At 37.7% G+C, this 13,818-nt stretch overlaps 1 protein-coding gene across 3 annotated transcripts in view; it reads left to right on the top strand.

The window, feature by feature from the left end:
* TDP1 (tyrosyl-DNA phosphodiesterase 1) overlaps positions 1–13,818 on the top strand; it is a 42,933-nt gene that overhangs the window by 9,481 nt on the left and 19,634 nt on the right. For all 3 annotated transcript variants that reach the window (XM_027738766.2, XM_027738774.2, XM_039382805.1), the window contains 6 exons: positions 1,551–1,629; positions 4,751–4,936; positions 5,626–5,674; positions 8,413–8,479; positions 11,477–11,584; positions 12,320–12,422. In XM_027738766.2, the coding sequence (XP_027594567.2) occupies positions 1,551–1,629; positions 4,751–4,936; positions 5,626–5,674; positions 8,413–8,479; positions 11,477–11,584; positions 12,320–12,422 (592 nt within the window). The remainder of the gene's footprint in view (positions 1–1,550; positions 1,630–4,750; positions 4,937–5,625; positions 5,675–8,412; positions 8,480–11,476; positions 11,585–12,319; positions 12,423–13,818) is intronic.

Here is a 13,818-nt window from a genome sequence, read left to right as displayed (position 1 = left end):
TCCTAAAAATTGAATATCTCTGTTAGGATCTATTAGACCTTGAGTTTGTTTTGTAAGCTTACCTTGTTTCAGACTTCAGTGTTCAAATATGACTCTAACTTCACACAGTTTTTTAAATATGTCTTGTATAGATTATGTCAAGTTGACCAACTTCTAGTTTTATAAGCATGAATTTTAAAGGAAGAAAGAAAGAAAGGTCCACCAGCAGTAACTTTACAGAAGGTAACTGTAAAGTAATAAGGATTTGGTTTCATTTAAGACAGTCTGGCTTAAATATTTACTCCAATGAAATTACCAGTGGAAAACACTGTGTGGTATTTGGTTCATCATGTAAAAACAATCATATATGTAAAGGTTACTGTAATGGGGAGAGTAAGAAGAGGCTTCTGAATTGTAAGGCGAAGTTCAATCCACATACATATATAGAGAATTTTGCCTGTAACAGGCATGAGTTGGGTCTGGTGTGCAATGTTGTGTCTACTTGGTCTTGAAATAGTCTTCTCTAATATCACATTGCTGATACTACATAAAATAATTCAGGTTGCTCAGATTTACTTCTAATAGATATATCTTGCAGTTCCACTGAAATATGGGTCCTTAGTTCAGAAAGTGTGTCTTGATGACTTAATTGCAGTTTTATAAGCAGATAAAAATTGTTGAAAAGTAAAGCTGAAAATGGTCATAAACTGCAGTGAAAATAGAGACTGAAACCTTGTCTAGTTCATACATGAAAAATTGCTTTTTTCTTTACATGGAGTCATACAAGATTGAAGGGGGGTGAAGAAAAAAGTATGTACTTTATAATCAGGAGAGCTAACAGCCTGAGCTGCTGCTCTGATTAAATGGATCATCTCCATGAGCTTGGCCAGATGAGCTGAGCCCTAGCTGATGTGAGTTTATGCACACTCTAGGAAGGAGTCACTTGTTAGAGTAAGGATCGACTCCTTGCCCTATGAAATATGTAGGGGACATTCATTCATGGATAAAGCTAGGCATGAGATGCAGTAGGGAACAACTTCTTAAAGCCTATGTTTGTTGTGACTTTGGGCAGATCTCTTCCCTGTTTTCAGGGTAAAGTCAAACAGGTTACTAAACCATTATTAGGAAGATGGTTGAAAGAGCTGTACTTAGCATCTGAACTATTGGGTGCCCAAATGACAACTCATAGCTGAATCTGCTGATTTGGATGTAGCAGTAGACTGGCTTTTCTCAAAATTATGTGCCCAGTTATGTGTCAAATGAGCTGTTTGTGTTTATTGCTAACATTGTCTGTCTTCTGCATTTTTATACAAAGAAGTAGGTGTAGTTGTTGTCTATGCTGTTAACATCCTGGTGGTGCATGACAGCCACACAGGATGCTAATAATAATTATACAGCTGAAAATATACTTTTCTTTGTATTGTAAATTCTGTGAGAAAGATTAAATATTTCTGGTTGCACTTTTATGTTCAATCTTGCTGATAGGTTTTACTTTAATACCTTGCTACTTCACCAAACCAAAACACTCCAGATCTACAAATAACTTCAGGATTTTTTGTTTCTTTCTGTAGAGTGTATCTTCTTGGTTCTACTCCTGGACGGTATCAAGGCAGTGATAAAGAGAAATGGGGTCATCTTAGGCTCAGAAAGGTACCAAAACTGTAACCTTTTTTGTTAATATCCTTTAAAATGTAAATAGAATTTTGGAGAGCACGCTTGAGTTCCTTTCCAGCTGTCATCTTCAGTCTTTTAATACATTGTTACAGTTTAAGTTAGCAATAACATACATAAGCTTGCAACTTATGACAATGTAGACTTTGCACATTGTGTTCCTGGGAGTTATTTTCTGGTCAGCTTGTGGTCTTGTCATGTGCTTACAGATACCGGAGGAGTCAGTGTAACTCAAACGAATTCCTGTCAGCTGTTAGTGTTTCTAGCAAAAGTGACACTGTCAAAATCCAGTCTTCTGTGACTGAGATCCAAATGTAGCCTTTTTCAAAAGCACTAACTGAGGAAAGATTTGTTGACATAGAGACTTGTCTGCACATAGGGAGTAGGCATGTTTTATTACTTGAACGTTAAGGTTTATTGCAGTTTCTTTTTCTCTAATGAGCTGGCAATAAACCAATCAAATAAAAAACCAGTTTATACATAGCGAATGTCATCAGTTCAGTCAAGATTTTAGTTATGTTCCAATACATTACTAGGATCTTGATTTTTTTTTTTCTATTGCATTTTTATATCAACTAAATAATTAGAAACATGGACTTTTTTTTTACATCCACTCTGTCCCCTATTTTGTTTTTTTGCTGGATTTGGGGTGTTTTGGGGGTTTTTTGGTAATGTCAGTATACGTGACATCAAGCCTGTTGGCAACAGACAGGGTGGATATACTTGTCTCAAAAGGTAAAAAGGACCTATGCTCAGGACTTAGCAGGGCTCACTGAAAGAGCTTTAAACTAGATTTGAATGGGTGAAAGAATAAAACCAGGCTCACTAAAAATAAGCCTGGAGCAGCACACCAGTGTTTGAGGGACACTGTGCTAACAAGGTCCTTCAGTCTGCTGTCTCAGTGGAGGTAGGGGATGGACATTCGTTTAGCAGCAAAGACACAAGACTTATTAGTGTGTCAGAAATCATGAAAGTGCCTGAGAATGGTCATGTAGGAATTAGAGCTTCTCTCTCCAAAAAGGTGGCATCTGCACCAATGCACACAGCATGGGCAACAAACAGAAGGGAAAGGAAGCCATTGTGCAGCAGGAAAACTGTGACATAGTTGCCATCACAGAAGCATGGTGGGATGGCTCACACAGTTGGAGTGCTGCAATGGATGGCTATAAACCCTTCAGAAAGGGTAGGCAAGGAAGGAGAGGCCATTGGGTCATCACAGGTAGCCCTGTATGTTAGAGTTTTGATTGTCTAGAAGTTCAACAAGGCCAAGGTCCTGCACTTGAGTCACAACAACCCCATGCAGTGCTACAGGCTTGGAGCAGAGGCTGGAAAGCTGCCTGGTGGAAAAGGACCTGGGGTTGCTGGTCAACAGCCAGCTGAACATGAGCCAGAAGTGTGCCCAGGTGGCCAAGAAGGCCAATGGCACCCTGGCCTCTACCAGAAGCAGTGTGGTCAGTGCAACCAGGGTAGTGACAGTCCCTCTGTGCTTGGCACTGAAGTCACACCTCAAATCCTGTGTTCAGTTCTGGGCCCCTCATTACAAGAGGGGTCATTGAGATGCTGGAGCATGTCCAGAGAAGGGCAATGGAGCTGGTGAAAGGTCTGGAGCACGGTTCTAATGAGGAGCAGCTGGGGGCATTTAGCCTTGAGAAAAGGAAGCTCAGGGAAGACCTTACTGCTCTCCACAACTACTTGGAAGGAGGTTGTAGCAAGGTGGGGGTCATATCTTATCCCAAATAACAAGCAATAGAAAAAGAGGAAATAGCCTCAAGTTGCACCAGGTGAGGTTTAGATTGGATATTTGGAAAAATTTCTTCACCAAAAGGGCTGGCATTGGAACAGGCTGCCCAGGGAAGTGGTGGTGTCACCCCTTGGAGGTATTTAACAGACATGTCGATGTGGCACTCAGGGATATGGTTTAGTGATGGACTTGACAGTGTTGTGTTAATGGTTGGACTCTACTGTCTTAGAGGTCTGTACCAACCTAAATAATTCTGTGATTATTTAGATAATCCATAATGGTAAATCTTCATACAAGATTGCATATCTCTTGTAGGAACCCTTCTTGTTTGTTGTGGTTTGATTTTCTTTATCGTTGTGTTTTTTGGTTGTTTTTGTGTTTTAAAATTAGATTATGTATTTCACGTCATCTGTTAAAGGCCTCTGATAATTGGAGAGTTTTCAACCTGCACCTCCTGCTAAAGTGGCATTATTTCGAATACTGTCATGACTTTTACATGGAACTCTAATCCTGTCCATGGCAAACTTCTGTGACATACAAAATGTTCATGTATCACATGGCTTTTGACACTAAGTTACTCTTTTAGACTTCCCATTGCTTGTTAAGAGCTTGTCCTTTCTAATACATGTGTTGTCTTCCATGTTTTTTGCCTAGTTAAACACAAAATGAGAACAAAATAAAACAGATAAAACCTGTAAAGGTGGTCTTGTGGCAAATGTTTCTGTGATTTAAAAAGGTTGATATTTTAAGTACCAGTGCAGACAGACCTGATGATACTACACTCATGGCTAAAGCCATTTAGTTATGTGTTCTCTCTAGAGGGGTCAAGGTAGCCACTACATACAATTTAATATGTGCCTATATCCATCTGGTTTTAATGTGACTTTAAATTCCATTCTCAGCTAAAGAACTCTACTAAAAGGATTATTTCAATTTTGTCTTCAGTTGTTCTTTTTTCTCTTCTTATTGTAGGCTTCTATTGTAGCTGGGGCTACAATATGAGAGGAATTTTATGGCCAACAACCACCAAATATAAAAAATATTTAGTTAAGTTGTTGTGACTTCTGAAGCTAATGTTTCATGTTTCTAGAAAGAGTTTCTAATATTCTTTTCACCTGTTATTTAATGGTTGGCTTTGGTGCTTTTGGATAAAACTTGTGATGTTTAATCTTTTCTTGAAGTGGGTTATTTGGAAAGCCTGATAATTTTTTTTATTGCAAAGTTAAATGTGTAGTATGAATGTTAATCTCCTTCATTATCAGAAGTGAATTATAGAGGATTTATTATATCAGAAGTGATATCAAACCAATAAAGGTATTCTTTGCCTGTTGAAGTCTGTGTTTCAATTCCCCTCACTAGCTTTTGAAGGAGCATGCTTTGTCGATACCAGCACAGGAATCCTGGCCTCTCGTTGGACAGTTCTCAAGCATTGGTTCAATGGGAGCTGATGGGTCCAAATGGCTGTGCTCTGAGTTCCAGGAGAGTCTGGTGGCTGCAGGCAGCGGTGTGACACCTTTCCTTAAATGTGATGTCCCAATTCATTTGGTATGTCCTTTAGATGCTGGTGACCTTTATTTAACACTTATTATTTGGTTTTGAAATCTTAGTCATTGGGGTTTTTTTAACTTTTGAAAGACAGTAATGGGGTTTTCATCCTGAAATCCTAAGTGTGCCACTTGCTGATACTTAATTGTGTATGGTATACTATAAAAATGTATTATGACTTCCATCTGCATGACACTAGAGTATATATAATCTAATCAAAACTGTCTTCTTACTCTATAACTTGTCTTCTGTTAGGTTTTGTAGGTGCAGCTATTTCTGCTACTGAGATGTAACTGAACCCTTAGTCATTAATACCTTTGGTTATTAGCACAGTTAAATGGAGGAGCAGAAAGAAGTTTGTGGCCTTTACCATGTGCTAGTTGCTCCTGCGTACTCATATTTGAGATATGAGACTAAAATCTCATAAAATAATGTTAAGGCTAGCTTTGACCACTTAACAGTGGTTGAAGCAGTGTTGAGTCTTGTTAGCTCTGTAAGAGCAGTAAAAGTATTAGACTTTGTTACTTGCATGCGTGTAGTTTTAAGCTGCAGTGTAATTTTATTCATTTTGACAAGTGAAGCTTTTAATGTGTTTTTTCCTCAGGTTTTCTTTGAAGTGTCCTTTGTTTGAAAATTGGCAGCTTGCATATTTAGAGCTGTTATTAAAGTTACTTTTTTTTCCCATGAAGGTTTATCCTACTGTGAACAATGTGAGGCAGAGTCTGGAAGGGTATCCTGGTAAGCAGATGAATCCCCATTTATTAACTTTTTGTGGTCGTAATGTCCTGCAAAATCACTTTAATGGTTGATGTTGAATGAACACGAAGTTGTCATCTTGCTGAGAACATGATAGAATAGGTGGCAGTACAATCCTTTAAATTTCTTTTACTGGAGTTGTAGTTCCAGCTCTCCTATTGTGATTGAATAGAAGAGGCTTTATGGGCATTGGTAGGTAATGTTTAAGTCTGTCTAGCCATGTTCATACATCACTGTGTATTAGAACAACAGCTCTTGCCCGCTGTTCTTACTCCAATCATACTTTCATTTTGGCAGAAAATTCAGGTTTGAGTGTGCCATTTTCTTCTGGTTTGTTTGCAATGTCGTTCTGCACATCAAATACAACAGAGGCTAAGATGTTTTGCTACTCATTGGTCATTTTTTTAATATTGTAATATAGAGCTGTTCTGTTCAGTCTTCCGATGTTAATATTCACGAAGTCTGGGGACCTATAGGCTTGCCAGCCTCACTTTGATCCTGGGGAAAGGTGATGGAGCAAAGAATACTGGAAAATATTTCCAAACATATGATGGACCAAGAAGGTGATCCGGAATAGTCAGCATGCATTTTTGAAAGGATAAATTATGCTTAATTAACCTGATGTCCTTTTATAAAGGGATGAGTGGCTTGATGAATGAGGAGTGTACTAGATGTTGTTTATCTTAACTTTTTCATCACTGTCTGCTAACATCATTACAACAACGTGATTAAGTACAGGCTGGATGAGTGGAACATGGGGCAGATTGGAACTGGCTGAACTGCCAGGCCTCACTGACTGTGATCAATGGCACAAAGGCCAGCAGGGGGTCAGCCGCTAGTGGTGGAATGTGCCAAGCACTGATATTGGGGTCGTGCATTAATATCTTCATTAATGACCTGGATGGTGGGGCTGAGTACACCCTTGGTGAGCTTGCAAATGATGCAAACTCAGGAGGAGTGGTTGATGTATCGGATGATTGTGCAGCCATTCAGAGGGGCTGTGCAGGCTGGAGAAATGGGCAGACAGAAACCTCATGCATTTCAACATAGGGCAATGCAAAGTACTATGCTGGGGCAAGAGTAACCCCAGGCACCAGTGCACACTGGGGGTTGACCTGGGGAAAGCAGTTTTGCAGAAAAAGACCAGGGATGGTCACTAAGCTGAAGGTGTACCCTTGTAGCAAGAAGGCCGATAGCATCCTGGGCTGTGTTAGGAAGTGCATTGCCAGCGAGACCAAATCTGGAGTGCTGTGTCCAGTGTTGACTTCTCAGTACAATACAGACACAGACATACTGAACCAAGTACAGCAAAAAGCCACAAAGATGAATAAGAGATTGGAACATCAGTCATACAAGGGGAGACTGAGAGAGCTGGATGATTCTTCATGCTGGAGAAGAGAACTTTCCTGGGAGGTCTTATCAACATGTATAAATACCTGATAGGAGGATGCAAAGTAGAGGCAGACTCTTTGCATGGTGACTAGGGAAAGAACAAAAAGCAATGGACATAGACAGAAATCTCCTGTATCTCAATTCATCCTTACAGCAGAAATGTTTTCTGATGTTTAAATGAAACAGGTTGCTTGTAGAGGCTGTAGAGTCTATGTTTTTGAAGATACTCAAAACTTGACAGGACACTGTACTGAACAATGTGCTCTGTTCAACACTACTTTGAGCAGGGGGTTATTCTAGATGATCTCTAGAGGGTGCTTCCACTTTCAATGATTCAGTGATTTTTGACATTGTTGAATCGTTAAATGCACGTTCCAGTTCCAAGCTGGATGCTTGTAAGTTCCTGTGAAGTATGAAGTAGAGTAGCTGTTGAATTCTTCTAACAGCCGGTGTATTTTGAACCTGGGGGAAGCAGGAGTTGTTTCAGCTCTTTTTCTTTCCTCTGAAAAGAGGAAAGTGTTTGGACATATATAGAAACTGCAGCCAGAGAATTTGTAGGTATCTGACTCCTGCAGGTAGATTAGGGTGTCTTGAAATACGTCTGGTTGTCTACAGCTCAGTGACTTCTTACTGTAATTTCTTTCATATTATGAAATAACTTGGTGAATTGCACAACTCTATGTTTGTGCAGTTAAACAGCTCTGTGGGCTTCTGCAGTTAGTGCATTCCTGAGAGTACTGAAGATTTTGTGATGGGTCATTATGGTGTGTTCTAGGACATGTTGAATGCAGTAGGCTTTGTATCGTGCTTTTAAAATACACAGCACTAATATAACTCAGTATGCCTGGATGATTCTTCTTTATTAAACCTGTTTCAAGAAATCACAACAGGCATTAGCCAAAGGCCAAATCAATACAAATACAATTTCATCAGAGAAGTTCTTGCTTTTTAAAATAATGTTGTTTGGGTGTTGGTAGGTTCTTTTTTCTTCTGAGAGCTGCTTGTTTTATTCCTTCTAGTTTGTATGATTCTAATCTGTTGATATCAAGTCCTATCCTAACAGAAAACTACCTGTAATTCCATAGCCTCTATGCAGTTTCTCTTTTTCTTAGTGTAAATGTGCTGTGTAGTGTTTAGGAAGTTGCTAAATTATGAGAATGGAAAAAAAAACCAAACCAAAATATATACCATTTTATACTAATGGAGCATTTAAGGACTTCTGAAAGTAACTCATGAGGGTAGTACAGATAGCTTGTTCCCCAACATGCTTGCTGCTTTTAGAATGTCTTTCAAAAAATAAATGTACATGTTCTGTTTTGTTCCTTAAGCTGGTGGCTCACTTCCATACAGTATACAGACAGCACAGAAACAGCTGTGGTTGCATTCCTATTTTCAGTAAGTAGAACTCAATTCTTTGTTTTGTTTTTTTTTTTAAGACTGTATGTTTAAACTGACAATGCTGTAATGTTTGAGTGTTAAAAGCAAATTAAGTGGAAGTGGTTACAAACATGATATTTTTAAATTCCTTAAAATAAAAGCCTTTAGTTCCTTATCTGCTGGGTCTTATCTCCAAAACATAGTAGAAAACATGCTATTTACCTGTAAAAAATTATACAGAATACCATTGCTAATGCATTTAGGATTTTGTAAACTTTCATCTAAGTTTTCTTCTTTGAACTGGAATAAAATACTTCTCTCTTTTATTTTTTTAATTTACAGTTGTATTTCACTTTCCCCACTTGTGCCTCTGTATTAATAGGATTTCAGCTGAGCCACAGCAGGGCTAGGAAGGCTTTTTTTGTGTTGTTATTGAGTGTTTTTTATCTTCTGTGTACAGCAGTCCTGCTGCAAAAATTCTCATTACCTTCTGGTAATATCTTTTGTTAAAGGTGCCTGACATTTTCTATTAAGAACTTCTTTCCATGTGCTGCTAGTTTTGCCAAATTCTAACAGTCTGACATTCCATGCCAGATGTCTCCCTCAGCCTGAATCTTTAATAACTTAAACATGTTTTGAGAACAATGGGGAAAAGTTGTTTTGCAAAGATCAAAAAACTATTAATACATCCTGTAACCTCTTACAAGACCACAACATCCCATTCCTTTCATCAGAAACTTTTAACTCTTCCAGGTGGAAGTTGCTCTGGTAAGATAATTTACTAAGAAAAGAGTATGCTAAGATGCAATATATTAAGGGGACTGAAACAGAATTGCTGGTTGCAGAAGGCATCCCTAATTCTGGAGTGAATGTGATTGCTGCTGTGAGCTTTGCTGGTTAATGTCCAAGGAATGGAACTCAGACAAAAAGCATGTGAGGCTTTGTCTCCTGCTTTTAAAGTGTTCCCTCTGAGCACATTCAGCAAAGGAAGAAAGCTACAATCACCTTCAAATTTTCAAGCTTGTTCAGTCATGATTCAAAAGGTGAGGAAATCATAAGTCTGGAGGTGTTTGTGCAGTCTTAATTTAGTTTCTGTAGTTATATACCTCGTGAGAATCTTACTGGAAGAAAGATGTAACCTTTTTTTGATTAGTCTCTTATTTAATGCGCAGAATGCTACTTTAGTAATGAGATTATTAATTGATTAATTCCTGTTCAGTGAGAAAATACCCACATACCTGTCACATTGGACATACCAGGGTCCTGCTCTGGCAGCAAAAGGGCAAAAGTGATGGGCAACAGATGAAGCAAAGTTCATTTGTTGAATTGGTTGCAGATGACAAGTGGCCCTGCATAACTGCTCTGTAGTAATTACCCTGATGCAGACCCTTACCAGTAATATACAACACCAGCCCTGGAGGAGAGCCTGCATGTGAGCTCTTAACATAGAGCAGGTGACATACAGCAGCTTCTTACCCATGGAATCTGGGACATATGGAAAATAGTAGGTTTTCAATAGTATTAAATAGAAGATAAGATGTTTTAAAGACTTGCCATAGTATAAAACTTTGAGCAGTAAAGGGATTAGAGAAATTTCTCTTTACTTCACTGGAAAATAGTACAAAACCAACAGGAAACTAGGGATTCTACCAGAGCAGAAAGGAAAAAATACTTTCCTACTTACAGGTTAGGGGAAGAAATAGCTCTGCTTTACAAGGAGGGAGAGATTAATGGAGTTGGAAAAGTGTGGAGTTCCATAGGGGAAGAGAAGTTTAGTTAGCTGGTTCTATATCATATATCATATCTTAGTTTGTTCTTCAGAAACAGACTTCAGTGTGGCTTGCATCAAAATATAAAGATTTCTAGTTAGTGTCAAATGTGTGGAGTGTGTCAGTTCTTGCCCTTTAGGAATACAGGACCAGTTCTTAGAAAGGGTTTTCTTTCTTTCATCAGGGGAGATAGGGTTGTTGAAGTTCATGGTCTTGACCCATAGTCTTGACCCATGAACTATAAAACCTCTTGACTTTAAATTCACTAACTGTGTTAGTCGTGAAAGTCAACTTAGGTAAATAATTCCAGCCCTTCCAAGTTAATCTTCTCAGGCTTTTAGATGAACACAGGGCACTTAAGAGGTTTTTCAGAGCTGATTAATTCTTTTCAATTTCCATTTTAGAAGAGAATGATAAGTTAGGCAAAGAGGATTGTGATAACCAAAACTAGAGACTATTATATTCTAAACTGAGGAAAGAAAAGTCTCTGGGTGGAAGATGGTGTATTAGAAGCCTTCTTCCTGAATTTGAGTGAGGACTAACAGCTGTTAGTGGAAAGTGCTTCTAAATGCTGTGATTACATACCTTCAGTTATATACATTTATTTACTGCTTGTTTATAGTTTAGTTCTGTAATACTGATGCTGAATTAATCCAGCAATGACTTGTTGTTTTAAACTAGTTTTTATATATACATGTAGATATGATCTCTACTTTCTTAAGCTTTCAAATTTCTCAGCAGCTTAGGGGTACAGAAAGGGAAGAGGAAGAGTAGTGTCATCTGTCTATCAGTTGCTCTCTGCCTCTATGTCATGGATAATAAATTGTAATAAACTTGGAGAATTTTATGAGGTTTAGTTTGGTGCCAAACTTGTGTGCTCAAAGTTATAACCATTGATAGCCTTCAAAGAAGAAATATTGGCCAGAAGTTTGGACTTACTTTCTTAAGTGCGAGCTGGAATGGAGGAATGGAAAAACTTGTTAGGAGAATCTGTCACACTGAGGAGAATATCTGTCTGAATGGGTTGTAAGGGAAAAAAAAAATCCTGCCCTTCTGACTACTAGTAAAATTGGAATTCAGGATTAAGAATTCTGTTAAATAAGGTATTTTCAACTTTTGTCTGGGGGAATAAGTATTGAATGTGAGAAATATAGGTAGTGTTTCTGGAAACATGACACTGTAGTATGGTATTTCTTAAACCTTAAAATAAAACCATACATGAAAAGAATTCCTATTGTTTTTCTAGCAAATGGTCAGCAGAAGTCTCAGGTCGAACTCGTGCTATACCTCACATTAAGACATACATGAGACTCTCTCCTGACTTCCAGAAGATTGCATGGTTCTTAGTAACAAGGTAAACAACTAATCAATACATCTCTCACTTAAGAACTTTATATATGACTTTTTTTGTCAACTGCAAGCCCAGGTGAGTTAACTGCCATAATCTCATAATACTTCAAATAGTGATATGAATTTTTATCCATATTTAATAGAGTTTTTTAATGACAACAGAATTGCGTATATTTTTTGACTCTCAACTTGATCTACTTCATAGCAGATACTAATGAAGGATTAACTACAGCATAGTGCTGAATAACAAATTGAAACAAAAATACTTCTTTGATAAATACTTGTTTTCATAAGTATATCAAAGAACAAAATGCCAGGAGCAAAAGATACTGTTTAACACTCTGTACTAGAACGTAAAATGCAAAGCCACACTGTACTAAGTGTAACTAGTAATAACTGAGCTAACCTTTAATCTTCCTGAGTCAAATTGAAGCTATTTACAAATACGAAATTCCTTTCTGAAATGTGCAGAGAAGATTCAAAAAGCTGAATTTGTCTTGTAGATCTGTATGACACAAATAGGCTTGTATAATTATTCACATGTGTTGTATGAATGCTCTTTTGCATATTGTCTCTGCTGCTCCCACTGTGCTGTAAAAATAGCAATAAGGAATAACACCCAAGTCACTTTTTGTGAAAAGACTATTCTGATGGAATTTAAGTTCTGCTAGAAGAGCGTTGCTACAGATATTATTTAAACATTTTCTGCTTCACTGATATGCTTTGTTTCTCTTCATAGTGCCAATCTATCTAAAGCAGCTTGGGGAGCTCTGGAGAAAAATGGCAGCCAACTGATGATCCGTTCTTATGAACTTGGAGTTCTTTTCTTGCCTTCAGCATTTGTAAGTTCATAGTTCAAGTACAAATCCTGGAATATGACAAAAATCTGCAAATATTTATGAATACAAGCGTGACTGAGTAATCTAATCAGTGGGTTCTGTGTTTCTAAGTTAGAGAGCTAATAGGAAATGGAGTTTATACGAGGCATTTATAGTCTGTTTTTCTACACAGCAGATATGGATTTGGTGTTGCTGTGACTTTTGTCATGATACTGAAAGGCAATAATGTTTATAAATTGTAACATATACCCTAAATATTGCTGGAAAGGATGATCAAACCTTTTTCATACTTTTTTAAAATAGGCTGTACGTGCATATTCACACTGAAGTGAGGTCGTGACTTGAAAAACAATTCCTAATGTCGCACTGATTGCTGTTCTTGCTTGTTCCTGAAATGCATTTGCAAAGTCATATGACTGTCTCTTAAAACATTAGGTTCCTTATTGAACTATACTTGCTGGTTTTTAGCCCTCCACAGAATCCTGTGGTAATGAGTCTTGTGAGTTAGTTGTACGTTATATTTAAGATAAAAAGCTTCCCTTTTATGCTTCGGTTGAGTTTTGTCTTGCTTAGATCCACTACCTGATAGTGAGATGTGAGATTTTGCTTCCTGTGGCTGATTCCTCCTTCTCTCTGGTGAACCTGTTAGTAACAACATGTTATCATCGACAGATAGTCTGTGATCAGAAACCACTCAAACTCCTTCCTGTGTGAAATTTCTTTCCCGGAGAAAAGATTGCAAGTTTCTCTGAAACAGCATTTGTTTGCTAAAAGTTCTTAGAAATATTTTTCTGATGAAGAATGTATCTTTCCTAGATAATGTTTGCGGATGATCACGTAATGTTCTGTCATTTCTGCTGATTAGTAGTGTACTCCCAAATGAATATTTACTAATGTTATGACATTGTAAAAATGTTTGCTTACCATAACTGGATAATTGTAATCTCCTAAGATTGCAATATTAAGATTGATAGTTTCTGACTGCAGCTAAAGAACTCCTTTATCTCACTCTTGACATTTATGATGAGTTTGCATAGTACTGAGGTTTCTGATATTGTGAACCTTAGCGACATTATTTTCCAGCATGGTTTATGTGGAAGACAACTTTTAGAGAAAATGTGTTTATCAGAGTGAAACAAGAAAAATCCTGTAGCTTCTTACAGTAGGAAGCATTGGGTTTTATATCTCTGAGCTCTAAAAAAAGCAGACATCACTTGCATAAACAACTAGTAATAACAGAAAAATAAAACATTGAAGCAGTTAGTTACTTATTATTAAGTTAATATAATTAATCCAATTTCTATACATACAGTGGATCAGAACAACAATAAAAGTTATTTACACAAACCTGGCCAAGATCTTGATCTCACCGAGTAGTTGTAGGGTGAGTTCAGATTTG

Source organism: Pipra filicauda, unplaced genomic scaffold, assembly GCF_003945595.2.
Source record: "Pipra filicauda isolate LSUMZ 115617 unplaced genomic scaffold, ASM394559v2 scaffold283_size971201_pilon, whole genome shotgun sequence".
Classification (NCBI taxonomy): domain Eukaryota; kingdom Metazoa; phylum Chordata; class Aves; order Passeriformes; family Pipridae; genus Pipra; species Pipra filicauda.
This window is presented reverse-complemented; position numbering and strand designations above follow the sequence as displayed.